At 44.1% G+C, this 19,666-nt stretch overlaps 1 protein-coding gene across 4 annotated transcripts in view; it reads left to right on the top strand.

Annotated features, from left to right (window-relative positions):
* The window catches only part of LOC133345158 (gamma-aminobutyric acid type B receptor subunit 2-like), a 137,300-nt gene extending 117,965 nt beyond the window's left edge, over nt 1-19,335 (top strand). For all 4 annotated transcript variants that reach the window (XM_061555679.1, XM_061555678.1, XM_061555677.1 and 1 more), the window contains 2 exons: nt 7,237-7,387; nt 17,358-19,335. In XM_061555679.1, coding sequence (XP_061411663.1) covers nt 7,237-7,387; nt 17,358-17,538 — 332 coding nt within the window. In that variant the 3' untranslated portion in view covers nt 17,539-19,335. The remainder of the gene's footprint in view (nt 1-7,236; nt 7,388-17,357) is intronic.
* The last annotated feature ends 331 nt before the right edge of the window (nt 19,336-19,666 follow it).

The following is a 19,666-nucleotide window of genomic DNA, read 5'->3' as shown; positions in this document are numbered from 1 at the left end:
CCAAGCTGTATGATGTTGTCATCTTCCTGATGGGCACATCTGATTGTATTAGGAGCAGATGGATGTTGCGATATTCTTTTCTGGGTTGATAAGTGATAAATGTATCTCTTTAATCGGAATGCAAATAATCAAAATGCTATGGTATTAATAATGCATATTAGTGCTTTATCTCATTGTGCATTATATTTCTACTTTACTAAAATGTCACATTCAATCAGCAGGTTGTATGTGGTGGGGTAATGTATAGATGCTCTCACCTCTTCTAAGACATCTAGCCAGCATAGTCGGCCAAATACCATCGACCTGTGACTGACCATTCAAGGGATAAGGATTTACAATAGGGTTGCTCAAATTTGTTTTAGCATACCGCTAACTGATTGAGAAAAACGATTGATAACTGATTACTTGTCGCGAATATATAAATGTCTCTTTCAATAAATGTAACATGTTAATTTTATTATTTTAGAAATTAAGGGAGCTGCCACACCGGTGTAATGTTTAGCACACACGACTTGCAATTCAGAGGTAGCTGGTTTGATTCAATCTCCCAGCACGGCATTTACAATGGGGGCAAGTTTCTTAGATTCCCCCCACTGTCTCTATCCAACCAGCAGTGCAAATGGCTTCACCGCAGTCAGCCAATCGGCAGGTCACGTGTGGTGGGGTCAAATGTGAGTAAATACACCTCTTCCAAGACATCTGGTCAACAGGGAAGAGTAGACGAGATACTGTCTCGAGTTCGCTCTCATATCGACTCTTCTGCCAGCAGTGGCGTGAGCAAGCAGGCAATTTAAGAATTGCGCCTTTAGATTTTAACCAATAAAGGTAACCAAATTGAATTAGGCCACTATGCAGTTTGTACGTTTGCGCGTGCCAATCAGTGCATTCATTACAGATTTGTGAATTTCAGAACTGGTAATCCATTCTAAAAACAGTGACTGGTTTACCAGTTGGTGTTTAACGACCCCAATGTGCATGTATAGGATGGGTAAACACCTCTGTAACTCAAAGCGTCTCACATCACTTCTCATCTCAACAATTTCATTGCTTCTACTTCAGTTTAGCCAAGGGGATCCACACTAGTTGCAGCTGTACCTAAGTGGCACTCCGTGTACACAGCACTGGCCTGCGAATACGCATTATTCTGCGAGCAGTGGATTGATGTCTTAGGTTTTTTTTCACCTCAATTACGTAATTCCCTGCATTCTATCGTCATTATTCTCCGCCCTCACTGTACACCTTCATGTCACTTAATTCTTCTTACTCAGCTTTTTTACTCAGTTCTGTTCTGCCAAAACCTCTCATTCAGATTAAAACATATCAAATGCATGCCCTTCCCAATAATCTCATAGCACACATCTTCCTTCCTGGACAGCGTCTTCAGATGCGGTGACATTTGGACCCTTTATAAATACAGTTTGTGTTGTATTGTACTTGTAGTGAATCCAACTGAGTCGCAGACGTTGTTCCTTTTAGAGGCAACACATTTATTTGTAACACGTACCACAAAGGGGTAGCTGCCCCTAACCTAGGGTGGTGGCCACCCAGCTAACTGCCCTATACAGAGGAGTTACTGCTACGAAGGGTCGGGCCCTCACTCGTGTCCGCGACCACGTGTTGATGCCTTGTAGGACGTAGAGCTTCTAGCATGTAGAATGCTGCGACCCCGGTCCCTCTCAGGGACCCGTCTTATGTCCCCCCACAGGTCGCGGCCGCTCCACCCTTGGCCATGCCCACCTTCTGGAGCCTTCTAGCTCCCTCTCGATACCTCTCGAGAGCTTTCCCCGAACACGTGATCACCCCCTAGTCACCCCACCTGGGGGCCTCTCTGCAGGGTCAACCAGAGTGTCATAGCCAGAGGCAACCCTGCCCTTGGGCTGACACTCTCCCGCTCCCCCTCGAACTGCACTCTATGTATCGTGCCTGTGCTATCCCAGCGCTCACCAAGCCCCGCTAGAGCTGGTACTACACCCACCATGGGCTGTACGTGATGACAATGCATCGCACGCCACATCCCTTCCGGGCCGACACCAATACACCATACAATGACATCCCCGATGTCACTACATACTGACTGATATGTGCATTATTACCGTGACTGGTGAGCGCTTGAGATCATTTTTTTATTTTCTGGTCTATCTACAGATCGGTTGAATAAAGCACTGACAGCTATGTCTTCATCGTTCTTGAAGTGAAAGGATTTTGATGATGATTAAAGTGGCTCTTTTTACGTTGAAAATTTATGTATTCCATATGTATCCTTAAATTTCATCATCTACATTATTTGGGAAGGGGCACCGATATCAGCAAGCTGTGTGACAGGTATAAATTGCTCTCATTATAAACTGACTGAAACACATTTTTTTGTATTAATTTATGAGGCAACTGTATGCACTGAGGTTACACGGTTTCCAAATGCCAGGTTGTCATTATTGTAGTGAAAGGAAGGGTTTTCCATTCTGGCTATTTATGCCCTTTTTGTTTTTAAGGCATTAAACAACGCAACGATACGGAAAGTTATTGTAACATTAAAATTATTTACGAGCATTTTAATCACAAATACCAGACCGTATTGGTATATGGGCATAAATTCATTTCTCGATCAAGCAGGGAAGCACAGACTTTATCTGCTTTAGTTACGATAATCAGAAAACACAGCATGAATTAAATGAAACATCACTTGTTGTTCTCATTCTATATGCAGAAAATTATTATGAATACCACCTGCTATGACGTATATTCAGATATATGGCCATGAACTAAAATAAATTGAAAAAATACCTTAACATTGTGCTAAAAGGCACAGAGTGAAGCATGATTGGAATTATATTGAGAAAGAAAAAGACAAACACGTGAATTAGAGAACGTAAGCAAGTTAATGACTTAGTTCACATTGTAAAAATTGCAGTGGGTGGGGCAGCTTACATCAATAGAAATATAATGGCAGATGGTTAATAATAACGATTGAGTGGCAGCCAAGGAATAGAACGAGTCTGAGAGGATGTACACCAAAGAGATGGAGTGATGAAATCAGCTCGTGTGCTAGGTAGATTATTACATTGCAGGATAATGAGAGATAGTGGCAGTTTGGGGAGGACTTGATTCAGCAGTGGATTGGCCATTGCTGATTTGTTACCCGTGGTATTATTTTTCTATTATTTTACAATTCAGCTCTATTGCACATATGCCATTAGTTTGAAAATGGGAAGGCATTTTAACACCTGAGACCAAAAGTACTGACTCTCCCTTTCACTTGATGCAATATCAGAAGAGCTGCATGCCCTCTTCATGTGCAAGACTTATTCAGTCGCATCAAACAACGAAAACTATTTAAAACTCAAATCTATCATTGCAGGCTGTCCTTTCATTACTGTAGTGAGTCTAACTGAGTCGCAGACGTTATTCTTTAGAGGCAACACATTTATTGTAACACGTATATACAAAGGGGTAACTGCCCCTTTACCAGATACAACCTGGGGTGGTGACCACCCAGCTAACTACATTACACATAGGAGTTCCAGCTACGAAGGGTCGGACCCTCACTCGGGTCCCCAGCCACGTGTTGGTGCCTCTTCAGACGTAGGATGTAGAGCTTCCAGCTTGTAGAACGAAGCAACCCCGGTCCCTCTCAGGGACCCACCTTATATCCTCCCGGGTCGGGGCTGGCTCTGCCATCGGCCCGCCCACCTTCACGAGCATTCTAGCTCCCTCTCGGTCCCTCTCGAGAGCTCTCCGTGGACACGTGATCATCCCCTAGCCCCCCCCCCCCCCCCCACCTGGGGCCTTCTCTGTGGACACTCCAGATCACGTGTCTATGGAGTTTACCAGAGTGCCATGGCCCGGGGAAACCCTGTCCCTGGGCTGACACTTTCACGCTCCCCCTTGTGGGAGCCCGCACTGCACGCTATGCGTGGTGCCTGCGCTTTCCCAGCGCTCACCAAGCCCCGCTAGGGCTGGTACTACACCCATCTACAGGGTGTACGCGATGACGGTGCATCGTACGCCGTGCTATGCTAAGCTGGCCTCACACAGCAACCCACACGGTGCTGTCCGCGACGTAAGTACATCGCACGCCACAGCCCTCCTGGGCCGGCACTATAGAGTGACATCCCCGATGCCACTACATTACTATGAAAGGAAAGGGAATTCATTATTGCGTGTTTTTTTTTAATGATTAAAAGAAGGGAATATGTTATTGTCTTCATTTCACGTGAAAATAATTTTCCTTGAATGTGAGTTGAAATAAATGAGTCAGCCCACATTTTAAATGCTAATATAAAATGAACAATGGGCCAATAATATTCTAATAATAAAACGTGTCACTTTGATTTTACAATCTTAAGTGAATGTGAAGGTTCACTGGGATATTCTACATTTGTTTTTTTTAAAAGGATCGTTTACGAGAATACTTATTTTTCCACATTAACCCATTTTGCTGATGTATATTGAAGTGGTTACACACGCGACATATTACTTGCCACACATATGAAAGACTTAAAAAATGAAGAAAAGGCTCCTCCGATTTTGTGGAAAGCCACCATTCTCCAACTAAACAATGCTTACGGTGTTTTTTTCTCTTGTTCCAAGTTTTCAGTTGAAAATATATCTTCACTGGGCATTGTGCTGCAGAAAATTTCAAGTAAATTATGGGATGAACACTGGCTCATACCGCTTTGCAATGATGCAGCCTCATTGCCAGAAAAAAAAACATCACTTTGAATTGTGCACCAGAACCCTTGTCTGCACATTGTGCTCATTATTGGTAAACACATCTAATATATGACATCTGCAGAGGAAAGGTTGCTTCTAATAGCAATGACATTCAAAAGCAGCATGTTTTTGTTAGGCTGTTTACTGATAGTGTTCTCAACAAGTTTTTTAAAACGTGTATGATTTATACAGCAGAGCACACACTTCATCAGCCATGACTAATCCATTGCTGGATGAAGGCCTCCCCAAGCCGTCGCCATCATCTCTCGTGATTCTATAATGTAATAATCCACCTACCACCCATGCAGAAGCTGATTGTATCACTCCGTCTCTTTGGTGGATGCCCTCCCAAACACATCGTCCGTTTTTAATCTTCACCATCGGCAATGTTCTCTTCGAGCAACGTGTCCTACCCAAGCAGTGATGTGTCGTTACCTACACATACACACATAATCCACTTAAACTATTAACAAACACTTGTGAAAAAATCTGAACAAATGGTTGAACATCCTGAGCTTTCTCAAGCAGCACTAAGTGTTTATGTTTTAATATGGTATGGCTGTTTACAGGACCAAAATAGTGTTGCACACTCGAAATGAAGGACGTGGGCAGGTGCTCCAAATCAAGGGCGATCAAATTTATTGTGGTTAATCTGTAAAATGCAACAGCACGTGTGTCACCCACAGCAATCCTCAACCGAGTCGCCATTAACCACGTGACTGGTGTACACGTCCGGTTAATCAATATCCCTGCCAGCCCCCCACAGGCCCAACTCAGTCATCACATGCTAGTGTACACATGTGCATTGATGTAATGCACAGCACATAAGGACTTATTAAAAAAAGAGATATCCATTCCTAATGTGCCACAGTAGTGTCGTGGCTCCAACCAATCACGAGTTTGATTCCTGGCCAAGTCTATCATCAGTGGCGAATGATGTCGAAATCGGGTTTGCCCCTCCCCGACTTTCACTCATACATACTAACCAGCGTGGTGAAGTATAGTTACACAACCCCTATGACTAACGTGACATGGGGAGACCTTCATCTAAGGAGTGGCTTTACAAAGGACTGTTAACCATTATTATTACCATTGATATGTTTTAGTATCAAACTAGCTTTACTACCCGGCTTCGCTCGGGACTTGGATTCTTGTCTTGGATTAATACACGGCCTACGTGGAGGGTTTGGGGGGGATGCGTGACGTCTGCAGGCACACTGCGTAACGCTGCCACATGCGGGTGACATCACAGATGTGACGTCACTGTTCACTTGTCGTGCAAAATATATCCATTATTGCGCCCCCCCCCCCCCCCCACCATAATACAAAAGTCTATTTTTATACTTTTTGCATTGTGTACAGTCTGGAAGCTACCCACATGCCAAATTTCAAATGTGTTGCATGTCGGGAAGTATGCTAAACATTTCGAACAGACACACTATCACAACTTTGCCTTTAATATATATAGATTATGAAGAGGCCCAGGTACTAGCAAGCAAAGTTATAGGTGAGATTCTAATTTAAATGCTGTTTTGCACACCATCAATATAGCTCCATTCTTTGCTATTTTCAATATTTATTATAGAACATGATTGAATTGAACTTGGGAATTTACCTTGGGGCAATTTGCACCACTCCTTTAATTGGATGTCAAATAGTATGTTTACATTTTTTATACATATATTTTTGACGACATAAATATGCTTGGTAGTGATTTTTACATTTATTGATATTTGTTATTTTGATGTGAAACTAGCTAAGCACATGTTTTAGGCAGAATGGACAGGGCCCTCATACATCGTTAATCAGTTAATATTTAGTCATTTAATCAGCATCTGTAATGCAACATTCTGGCAGCCTATGGAAGTGTTACTGTTGGCTAGCCACAATTCCGTTTTTAAGTCAGTAACCAGTATCAGTTGATTCCCCCAGTTTTTCTGCCTGCGTTTTATGTGCAGGGGTGTTTCTTGCATTTTTCAGCAAAACCGCAAATTAGTGATTGGTGCACATGGAACAGGAACAAAACTATGAAAAATAATAATTTAGTATCACCTTCCCAATTATCTTTTTCTCATTTGTTATTGAAGCACCAACATAATTTGTACATTCAAAATCACAATTACTGCGTAATGCATTTTCCGTTTGCAGTTGAAATATTGTAATATTGTATTCCACAACTCGATATATTAATAGAAAACAATGTTGAAATATGAATAAAAATGCACACAGCAATAATAATAGAATTCACATATATAACAAATATATTGTCTCGCACGGAAGATAATGTGAAGATGCCTTTGCAAGGGATTTGTTTTGTTCATGGATGTAAAGATGCTAATGGTTCATTGCTCCGCGTCAATGTCAGAAAGCTGTGTATGCTGACACAATCTCTCAATAACGCTACCACGGGTGTATGCCTGCCGCATAGTAATAATGTCGCTTATCCGTTCCTTCTCACCCACCACTCACCCCGTGTTGCACTTCCACCACTCCCTCACAAACGGACACGTGCAACTCCACATGCAGACTCTGCAAACCATGGAGTGAAAAACCATTTGGGTCCGCATTCCTGTGGCATCAACAACCTCTCGATGGACGTGCACACGGTGGACGGAGGGATTTCTACAATCCTGCCGGGCAGCGAGGGACCCCTGGGGGGGCTTCAGTCACCAGAGAAGTAAGCCCGGGTGCAAATGGTGCCCAGTTCCTTGTGCAGTTCGGAGTTCTCGAATATCGCAGACCCTCTTGCCGGCTAGTCTTTGTTATTTTAAGTCGCGTCAAACTTTAGCGGTGAAGTCCACACAATTCACTAATGCAGACCAACACATTGCTATTCCAATATGTCCATGGTAATTCGTCCACCTCCCAGAGCCACTCCAACGATGAGGTAGTTGTGGCACAGTTTTGGAAGCTCTGGTTGTAATCTCCCTCCAGATTGCCATTAATCAGTCTCACACATTAGTTGATTGTGGTTTAAGCCCGTCCATTCTATGATGTTCTGAATCCAAGTCTTCCTTGGGTATCCACTAAATTGTACCTTGCAGTTATTTAAATGTGGTAATGGATATGCATTCATATTTGAACTGGTTTTATGTTTTGTGTGTGAAACAAGTGTAATAGGTGTTCTTTGAGTCTAATATGAAAATATGCGTTACGTTGAAAAGTTTCATTTGTCACTGAATCCAATCAGGTTACTCATGCAAAATAGGTTATTGTTGCCATTGAGGCGCTTGCTCATGCCTTATTTACATAACCAACGAGCAGTGGCTTAGCGTGATTGGCATGGGTCGGTGCAAAGAGTGAAATAGAGACTCCTGTCCAATTTTCCTTTGCAATGTCACTGCTAGCGGCTTGCAAGTTGTCTGTTGTAGAATGTTTTATTGTGCAGTAAATTCGCAAGCCACGAGTCCAAATTCTAAAGTTTAACCAAGTAGCAACAGCAGTAGAGTGTACAGTATTATAAAGGTATATCTTCTTATAAAGTATGAGCCGTGTAGGTATTACGGCGTAAAATGCAATGGAACGAAACCAGCTGTGTCTAATGCCCGGGGTCAGGCATTACACAGTGATATACGAACACTGGATTATTGATAAGCTTGCTCCATGAGAAAGTGGGGATTTTCACGAGAGACCTTAAGTGAACATTGCTCTCCGCGAGCAGGCGCATATACGGCGCATGGCAGTTATCCAGCTGTAATGAGCGATCTGCAAACTCTTTTAAATAATCACAATGCTGGTCTTTAAGTCATGTCTATACACATTAATTATATTTAGTTAAAATTAACAATTTTTATTTGCTCAGTATTTCTTTCATACCTCAGTATAATGTTTTTTTTTTATCATCCAGCAAAACATATTTGGCCTCATTGCTCGAGTCATATTCCATCTTAGGTAAAACTTTTTGGATTCATTAACTATTTTCTCTTTTTTATATTATTCCTCGATTCGAAGGCAGGTGAGACCAGTTATTTATTTTCAAGGCAAACCTCCGTTAAGGAAAATTATCACAAGAAGCCATGTTCAATCCACTGTTGGATTAAATCCTCCCGAAGCCACCACATCTCCCACGATAAAAAAATAAACGACTTGAAGAACTAAATACGCATTGTGCCTCTTATACATTATTTACAAAGATCATTGGGATGAAAATAATGAAAAAAGATAGGCCAATCAATCACGGAGAGTAAACATAGTTTAGGTAAGTTTGTTTCAAGTAAAAGGCAGTTACCTAACAATCTTCTTATCTTCTTCTTCTTCTCTTATATATAAAAGTCTCCGCGCGCGCTTGCGGGGGATTTGGCTCTCGGACGGTGGGGTTTTAGACCGATAAATTTTGCCAGCCGGCACGCCCTAAGCCCCGTGGTGGGAATTGGCTATTCCGTTTTCACATCCCTAAACTTTAAATTCGTTTAATTAACGAATTAGTGGCATTCTTATTTTAATTATTTACTTATTGTGCGACATCGACCGTACCAACCCACGACAATTGCCTGGAGGGGGCGGACTCTGCCAAGTGATGCGCGTTCACTCCAGCTCACGGGGGACATTTCATTTTACGCGTTTAACATGGAATAGATATACACATCACGCTGCCGATTTCTCTACACAGTGTGATGTCCTCTTCCCCCCCACCCACCCCAATGCGTGCAGTTACTGCTATAAAGTCCTTAGATATTAATTTTATATTATTAAAGCACTTACATAGTATTATTCTGGCGAGGGCATGGTGGGGGGGGGGGGGTGGCGGCCCAGCCCGCAGCCTGGCAATGTCTCACCTCCTCCGGCTGAACCTAGAGCTTGCCACTAAGAGGTGGGGCATTACCATCAGCCCCACCAAAACTAAGCACCTGCCTGGGTATTTTGTACCATCGAACAATCCACCCCCACAACTCACAATTGGTGATGCGGCAGTTGTGGAGAGATTGCCGAGATTCCAATACCTGGCCAGTGTGCTCATGACCGGCTCCGGTTTAACAGCAGAGGTCTCACTCCAAATCAGTCGAGCGCCATTATCTTTTCATCGGCTGCGTTACGCTGTGTGGAAGCTACCTGGTCTCTCGCTCCGCATGAAGCTCCAGGTCTTCTCGGCCATGGTAATTCCCTCCCTTCTCTACGCTTGCGAAACGTGCACCCCCCTAATGGAACATCTTCGCCAGTTAGAAACATTTAGGCTGGCCTGCTAACGATCCATCCTGGATTTAACCATATATGTGTGTGTGTGCGTCTAAGTCGATGTGTTTCTATGTGTGTGGGTCAATGTCTGTGTGTAAGTCCATGTGTGTGTCTGCCTTTTTCGCCCGAACAACGCCGGGTACTTACCGCTAGTGTAACATAAATCTAAAGTGTCATAGACAAAACAATGAAAAGTTTAACGACATAACAATATAATATGTAAACCTTAATTACTTAAGCTTTAAAACATAATAATGAAACTTAAGAAAGAATCAGATATATCCAGTTATCCATTTCCTGTTTATCTCCATATAGTGACGTCAAATCACGTGACCCATGCATGTGGAAGCGTAACGCATTGTAGTGTAGCGGTTAGCGCGCTGCGCTACGAACCCGGCGACCCAAGTTCGATTCCTGCTCACGGCCACCACCAGTGACGATTATTTCATCCGGTCCTGGGCCTCCCCTAAGTCGACTCAGCCTCAAACGAGTAACTGTTGTGGTGTGAACATTGCCACTGGGGAGACAAAGGCGGCCGGGTGTGGTGAATCCAAGTCCTGGGCGAAGCCGGGTAGTACAGCTAGTTATTAATAAGAGCTGTTATTCAACCTGCTGTTATTCCACCTGTTGGTTCATTTAATTGATCACTTTATATTTTCTGGGTAGGGGCAGTAGCATAAGTTAAATGTCAGAACGAGCTTTTTCTGTGCTGTTGGGAGCTGCCTACCCAGTGGCAGATGCAGGCAAATTTACTGAGACGACCAACAGGGGAGAGAACCAGTGTGAGAGACAACATCTCACATATTTTATTCCATAAATATTGATAGCATTTACACTATGGGGACCTCATTTGCCAGTAAAAATATGATAATTGGTTCTTTACCCTTCTATCTGGCAACAAAACTGACACCTTTTTGCAAGGAGTCATGTTTGCATAGACCGCAATACCTGCAGTCATAATACAAACAAAAGAACATAACTCTGATAATGTGCACTGTCCTTGAAGTTGATTGGTCCACACCCGAGACAGCTTTCCTTCGAGCCTAGTCTCATATGGGTTGGACCAGATGACGCCAAAAGGCGCCTTTTGGCGTCATCTGGTCCAACCCATATGAGACTAGGCTCGAAGGAAAGCTGTCTCGGGTGTGGACCAATCAACTTCAAGGACAGTGCACATTATCAGAGTTATGTTCTTTTGTTTGTATTATGACTGCAGGTATTGCGGTCTATGCAAACATGACTCCTTGCAAAAAGGTGTCAGTTTTGTTGCCAGATAGAAGGGTAAAGAACCAATTATCATTGATAGCATTGTTTTTTTCACATTATAATTACACATTGTTCTATTTTGAAGCACATCAAGCCTGGTGAAACGGCAGATATGTTTAATCGCTGCGTGTTTCAGCTCTTTGAGTATGTAAAGCAAATCTTTTTTTTTTACCCAAAGACCCAATCATTTTTTTTCCCAACAACATCGCCCAATCTCTCCCAACCATTTAATTTTCCCAAGTGAAGTTTTGTTTTATTTCATCTGCTACCCCCTTATATGATTAATGCTGTGCCCTTGAGTAATGCAACCGGCGGAATGCACAATCAGGCAGCTTAATGGCAGTTTCGGCCCAGCTCGCAGCGTGTGAGGGACTGCTTTGAGCATATTTATGCACTAGACCTTGCTGCGGCAATGACGGCACAAAGGCATGCCATCTCCAATGACAGGCTCGCTAATTTTAATCACGCGACAGTGCAGTACACCTTTAATGTGTCTAACTTTCAATTAGCTCTGTTCTGTTTTCAGTGCCGCAACAGGCATATTGTACAACATTTAGGTGTTGGAGCACAATTTTTCGTTTGAAAAATAAATATGGGTGAGGAGAGACATAGTTGAATGTGTAAGAGTCAAACAAAGTTTTAATGGAAAAACAGAAATCAGGATATTTATGTTGTGGCTGAATATCATTATTTTTTCGACACAATCGACACATTTTAGGATGCAGCTGGGATGTCTAAGTGATGCATTGTCAGCTGTATACAAAACCTTCCACACAATTTTTTTTTACGGAGGGAATAAACAAAAATCAGTGGCATGATATATGTAGCATCAACGATTCGGAGAGAGTGTTTATAGGAGACACCTTCTTTATTAACAACTTCCATGGTCTCGTCCACACACTCTCCACAGTAGCTTAGCCTAGCCTGTACACAACACCAGCCGTCTAATACTGACGGCACTGACTGAGATAGCCAACTACTATGCTTCATAGCGCAATATTTAGCGGAGACGGTAGCGACGACAGCGACGAGACGACAGTAACGACGAGATTAGTCCACTCTCAGAAACGGCAGCCTCGAGCTCCCGCTGTCAGCTCCTTTTATGCTATCAGCGCGGCCTGGCTCCGCCCTGACCACGCCTCCCTTTTCGAACCCACTAGCAGGTTCCAGGGCACTCCAGATCGGCTCCTCCGTGACCGGTGCCCTAGTTCCTCTTGTCTGCCAATACACCGTGCACGTCCTTACCGGCGTGTGTCCTGTCTGTCCACCACAGTTGCCGCTGCTGTCCACCAGCCAGCGCTATTACACTACACATATATAAGCAGTAGTTCCACAACCAGGCGGTGGGTGTCAGGATAAACACATTGCATAGATACATATATTAACTTTGTAATTTTAAGTGTGCTCAATATTTGTATTTGTGAGTTTCCCAATTTTTTTTAAATATGAGGTAAAATGTCATATACATTAAAAAGAAGAAAATAATCTGGCAAAAAAATAATGATGACGTTAGAGACCTGTTACCAGGCTCTTCTGCGAAATTAGGGCCGCAACAATGTAATTCGATCACCCGGCGATTTGATGCATTGCATCAACAAGGGGTGGTGATTAATTTCTTAAATCTTTCATCCAAGCTGTGTTTTTTTTCTTTTGTAAGTACTTTCTTTTTTACTGTCTTTTGTATACTGTCTCAGAGTGGTGTACTGTCTTTCTTGTACTTTAGTCTCTCTTCTACTGTGTGTTTGTAGCTCATCTCAACTGTGAGTATTCGGCTTTCATTGGTCTGCAACGATTTTTTTTCCTCTTTTGTCCATCTCGTTATTCGTCATCACATTGTCTCCCTGGTTCATGTCGATCTAAACATAAAAAATGTGTTCATACCTCGTATATCATGTGCATGTGTAGTAATTTACGTAATCTAAAATAATCAATTGATGGGCAAGCAGTTTTGTAATAGATTTTCATCGATTTCGGGCCCTATAAATATTTTTTTCGCTACCCCCACACTGACCGGGGTTGAGAAGTATGGTCAAACAACTTCTATGATTAACACGGTGTAGGGAGACCATGTATTAATATCCCATAGTTAAGAAGTGGTGTACAGATATTTAACCACGCACGACTCTTTGTGGAGATGTGCGTGGTATGAGAATAATAAACATTCTACAACTGGAGGGAAAATAAACAAAGTAATGACATTACGGATGACAATGACATTTATTTGACAGTTGGACTTTAAATCCTTATATTACGTGCCAATATCGCCCTCAATAAAGTCGGCATCACTTTCAAATGTACATTTTATTAACACACGGTAAAAATCTGAAGCACAAGTGACATGCTTCCACGTTGGTAACGTGGCATCATGAATATTTCTTAGGCCGTCTCAGCCTGAGCCAAGGAGTATTAGAGTGCAGTTCTGGTCAAGAAGGGAGCTCAAGGGCCTGTTTCTGGAATGTAATGGCAACGGTTAAACTAGAGCAGGTTACCTTGATTATACTCTAATTTAATTCCCTTTCGGGAGACAATTTAAACAGCTTTTTGCTGTTAAGTGTCCTTTTTAGCAGATTATGTTTTGTTTGTTATATATATATATATCATATATATTTCCCCACTCCCATATATGCAGTACTAGCTTTACTACCCCGGCTTCGCCCGGGACTTAGATTCACTACGCCCGGCCGCCTCTGTCTCCCCAGTGCCGATGTTCACACACCACACCAGTTAATTGGTACACAGGGTGCGTACGGCAGTTAACGACTGAAATAATAAAGCAATGCTGCGCGAAGAACGCCTTAGACCTGCAACACATTTGTATGGCACTTTACTCGCGGAGGGTTGGGGGGGGGATGCGTGACGTCAGCATGCACACTGCGTTACGCTTCCGGGGACCACGTGGTCGGAGCGAGAGTTCGGGTTGCTGGGACCAAGGTGAAGACATCTCGCCACTGCCGCTCAAGCCAGGGATGGACCTCAACCCTCACGAGTCGCCGGGCGGGTGATGGTTGATCCTCCCGCCCAGATCAGACGAATGAGTGGGTCTGAAGGAACGTGGGCGAGGGCAGGGGCACGGAGGGAGTGCAGCTTCGTGCAAGTTCTGTGTGAGCGAAGCCTCTGTGTGAGCGAAGCCTCTGTGTGAGCAAAGCCTCTGTGTGAGCGAAGCTCTGTGTGAGCGAAGCTCTGTGTGAGCGAAGCTGGGTGCAAGCCTCTGTGTGAGTGCTGCTGTGTGCAAGCTCTGTGTGAGCACAGCTGTGTGCAAGCTCTGTGTGAGCGTAGCTGCGTGCAAGCCCTGTGTGAGCTGCTGTCTGTGTGCGGAGCTGTGAGTGCGGAGCTGCTAAGAGGAAGAGCTGCCAGCAGGCAGGTCAGTGAGGTGTAAGGTAGACAGGGGAAGTTGGTTAACAAAAGTGACCATATAGACAGAGACAGGAGTGCCTACAACTGGTGCAAGAATAGGGCTTCGCTCACAACGTGTCCGACTGAATGATTTTACAAGACACAACATTTGGTGTTAGAAGTGCCAACGAACCTTCGCCATCATGTCCAAGTTGGCGTCAAAACGAAGAAACCCACCTGCTGCGTCGTTGGACGATGAGGTGGTGCAGGACGTCGGCCCTCCAACGGCTCTGGTTGCCGGGGCTTCAAGCCGCTGCTCCGACAACGTGCTGCAGTCGGAGCAGGAGACCGTGGCTAGTCCAACCCTGCCGCCTCCTCTGCAGAGCTGGCTGGACATCGCTGGTCATCTGAGGAGGCTGTTGTCGGCCGCCGCTCACCTGTTCCAGCGGATGACGGCCGTGTTGACCACCGATCTCCAGGGCGCGCTTCCCGCCGCTGTCGAGTCCGAGGCATTGGGAGTGCCGGACCCGTCCGCCATTTTGGAGGCTGCAGCTGGGCTCCGCGCATCTGCCATTTTACGCGATTGTCTCACGCTGGCAGCAGCAGCTGCAGACTCCCAAGCTGGAGGACGCCTTCAGGCTTCGACTACTGCCATTGGTGCGCCAGTTTGTAGCTGCAGAGGGCGATTGGATGGCCTTTTGTCATCAGTTCTAGGCTGCTTACATCTCCGTGGGATGGACACCTGCCGAAGCGCTCTGAGCTCTTCCCACAACCCTCGACGACGACTCACTTGCCGCCTTCTCCACGATCCCTGAGGCGGACAGAGCGACCCTCACGTGCGCCTACACCGAGATGGCCACTATCTACGACCTCCCGTCTAATGTGCGTTGAAGATTCCGGTTGCGATGAAGGGGTGAGAACAAAACGCCGTTGGCATTTCGCAGTGCTCTCCTCGCTCTGGGGCACGTGGCTTTTCAGAAAATGGACAGCCAAGCGCTGGACTCTCTCGCCTTGGGGCGACTTCTCTCCGTGGCTCGAGAGTTGGGGGTCACCGTCGCGGTGACGGAGGATGACAACTTTACCTCACTGGAAGTAGCCTGCAGCATCCAGATACACCTCGACCTCAACGACCGGCCGGCGGTGGCGGCCAGCGCATCGAGGCCATACGCGGACGCACACCGGGGTGCCTCCTTAGACCATGGGTTGGAGAAGAGGGATGCCGCGCAGCGCCCGCAAGTGCGGGAATAGCGCCCCAGGCTGCACCAACCGACCGGGCACCCCTACCATACCTGCTACAAATGCAGCTGTGCGGGACACATTGCCATCGACTGCCGCCGTAGGACCAGAAGGATCCTGCCCCATCCATCCTACGGCTCCAACAACTCCTCTTCCCGCAACGGACAGGGCCGGAGGACCTAAGGACCATGGATGGAGTGTTGCGATTCCCTCAGCGGACCACTCATCACACTCGAGCGGACCTGTCTCTATCTGCGGGGACGGGCCTGCTAGACATACTCGTTCACGACGCGTCATTTTTCGTTAATTCCCCATTCCCTTGTTCTTGTTATTATTCATGGTCACTCCTTATGATTGTCTTGTAGTTAGGGGTCGGTCACTAGACACTATAGAGTTGTGTTAGGGGTTGTCACGTTGCATGCGCACAGGTTATGTATGATTACAACCGGGACGGCTGTGTTTTTATTCATGGGGGGGATGATGTAGTGTGAGATGGAAATGTGTGAGATGGTGAATCCAGTTTTTAAAATGGTTGATAATTTTTTGTTAAAACCTTTATTGAAAAAGCCAATATTTTTAAAGAAAATCTTTTATTTTTGGAATGATTCGCACGGTTGGCTACATACGATATAAAAAGTTTAACATGCAAAAGTCTCATTTAGAATCAGGGAACAGCTCATTGAGACTAAAATGCCTTTTGCCAAGAGCTCGAGTGATTCATATATTAAATCAAGATTGATATATATGGTGAAGAAATGTAACACTTAAAAAAACATCATGCCAAAATACCTATCTCAATTAATAAAATATATATAGATACAGATATTAAAACACCAACAAATATGAGTGTATGTGTTTTCACTGAAGTGATGTTTTGCAGTATGTAAATCAAAGTTTTTACTTTTTTTTTTTAAAAAGAGGTAAATCAGCAGATCTTGCGTGGTGGGGTAAAGTGTGGGTACTCACACATATTCCAATACATCTTGCCAGTTTGAAAAAGTAGGTTAAATATTCGCTACGAGGGCTTTAGATACCCTCCTTCTAGTGGAGGCTGGGCTGTACCTTTACGTGTACCTTACAAAACTAAACTTTTTATTTGACCAGATAAGGCCCACTGAGCTATACGGTTCTTTTTCAGAAGCGAACCTGGCCACAAATGATAGCTCAACAAAGTGGCTTGTCATGTGGAAATTTATAGCAGCCGAATACTATAAACGCATGTTTCTAAATGTGGAGGGAAAAACCAGAGAGAAAATCCACAATACCACAGGGAGCACATGCAAACTCCTAAAATACAGGCGTCAGGTCGGGATCGAACTCACGACCTCCTCCATACCAGGCGAGATATCATCATCATTCGTGCCCATCATACCAACGTAGTCAGACCAATGATGACCATGTGTGGGCACAGACCCTTGTACGATCAGTAACAGTGTATATAACTGGAAGTGATAAGCGTGGCAATATTTTTTTATCGAATGCTGTTCCACGTGACTGCACGGTTAAAGTGGCCAGATACTCACAGGGGATCCCATGAAAACATAGCTGCATTGTCCTCCCACTTTACCGATGACCAAATAGCCGGTCACAAATGAGAAAAACAACGCTGCTAAACAATACCTCGTTCCTTCCCATGCCAGGTGTCGTCGCCGCCTCTCCATCCAGCTGCCCATCCTGCACCACGCCTACTTCCCCACGGTGGGGGGCGTGGACCCCGGCGACTCGGTCCCCTGCTCCAGCTACACTCCGCAGCACCTGCGCAGAGACGGCAGCATATCCAGCAAACACCAACCCCTCACAGTCATGGTGACGGGACTTTAATGGGCACTCAACGATGAGGCAGAGGGGCGCGCGTGCACCCAGATGCACCACCTCCCAGTTGGCTGCTGCAGCTCCTGCGCGAGGACCCTATTTTGTACAAAGCCGTATTTGGCCTGGGCTAGGTTTACGTTCGATCTGTCCATTTTTATACACTAGGAGAAAAATAACATTCTAGAGATATCAGATGAGCATTTAAGATATGGGCAAATGAGCTGGACTTTTGGCTTGCGGATTTTTAAAAATATATATTGTATGCCAACGCACCGACAGATTTGATGAAGATGTTTGTGTACCGCTCCTGGATTGCCACTGATCTGCTATTGGGCCTGAGACATCTGTTTCTCCAACAAGAACTTCACGAAATGTCACGTACCAACAAAATGGCTTAATCTAAACTTTGAATCGGTCATACCGCCAACGACGTTCAGGTGACCTTCAATTAATTATTAATGTACAACAACGTGCTCCAAAGACCTGCATAAACCACAATGTTATCCTCAGCAGTTGGCATACCAGAAGCAAGTATTTTGATTGTGAACAAAATATGACAGATACGAGGTCTTAATTAAAATAATGTCATTTTTTTCAACCTCAAAGAAAATGTAACAGTTATATATGTACTAAATATTAATACATTATAATTCATTATAAGAGTTAACATGTCATGTATTGTAGGTTTTTTGAAGTCTTTGTATTCATTGCAGAACTTGCATATTTGCAGCTTCACATATCTTACAATAAAACTGGTGTACGATTTGCCTTGTCATGCTTTTACATTCGAATGTACTTCGTATAAATATGATACCGCAGTTGGAGGTCAACATAAAATAATTAAACTAAATAAATTCAAGCCATTCTCAATTCACAAATGTATGAAAGTCTCCCCACACCAATTTTTACACCATACTTCACTGATCAGTAACATGTTGGTGAAGGGGGAGGATGGAGATAGGATACCACTTTGCCACTGATGTTAACCATGGGCCAGAATCGATTTCAGGTCGTTGGGTTCATCGTGCAACACACTAACATCTGTGCCACCATTCCACCACGAAATATAAATATGACTTCAAAATAAATTATAAATCAAACATGCTTACTTTTCTATGGGTTACTGAGGACTCCCCTTGTTAACAAAATGTATTTAAATGAAAAATCGAATTGTATGATATTGATACGGGTTACTTCTATTACAATAGCTGGAAAAATGGAAAAACACGATTGTTAGAATACCCATTCCATTATAATAGCACATCCCCATAGGGAACAACATTAAATATTACAAAGACAATTTCTGCAAAAGCTTGAAGGGACTGCAGGGGTTAGGCTTTGAAGGGGGAAATGTCCTGCAGGAATGAACGGTAACGGCGCTGTCCGTTTGAACACTGACAATGTCTAGAGCTGCTACATGGCCAGAGTAGTACTCAGGTAGTAAGAGCAGTGGTGTGACTGAATGTAGAAAATATCACAAACGCACACGTGCCTGTACTTGTCATCAGAGCTAGTTATATGAGCAGCTTCACATTTAAGGATGTTGTCGTGTCAAGACGTACTCTAAAAATGGCCTTGTATTCAGATATAAAAACACTGATACAGAGAGGGAAAAAGTATTTTATCCCCTGCTGATTTTGTTCGTTTGCCCACTGACAAAGAAATGATCAGTCTATAATTTTAATGGTAGGTTTATTTGAACAGTGAGAGACAGAATAACAACAACAAACTCCAAAAAACGCATGTCAAAATTTGTATGAATTGATTTGCATTTTAATGAGGGAAATAAGTATTTGACCCCCTCTCAATCAGAAGGATTTTTGGCTCCCAGGTGTCTTTTATACAGGTAACGAGCTGAGATTAGGAGCACACTCTTAAAGGGAGTGCTCCTAATCTCGGCTTGTTACCTGTATAAAAGACACCTGTTCACAGAAGCAATCAATCAATCAGATTCCAAACTCTCCAACATGGCCAAGACCAAAGAGCTCTCCAAGGATGTCAGGGACAAGATTGTAGACCTACACAAGGCTGGAATGGGCAACAAGACCATCGCCAAGCAGCTTGGTAAGAAGGTGACAACAGTTGGTGCGATTATTCGCAAATGGAAGAAACACAAAAGAACTGTCAATCTCCCTCG

This window comes from Lethenteron reissneri, chromosome 21 (genome assembly GCF_015708825.2).
Source record: "Lethenteron reissneri isolate LAM-NWPU_2019-01 chromosome 21, ASM1570882v1, whole genome shotgun sequence".
NCBI classification, from domain to species: Eukaryota; Metazoa; Chordata; class Hyperoartia; order Petromyzontiformes; family Petromyzontidae; genus Lethenteron; species Lethenteron reissneri.
This window is presented reverse-complemented; position numbering and strand designations above follow the sequence as displayed.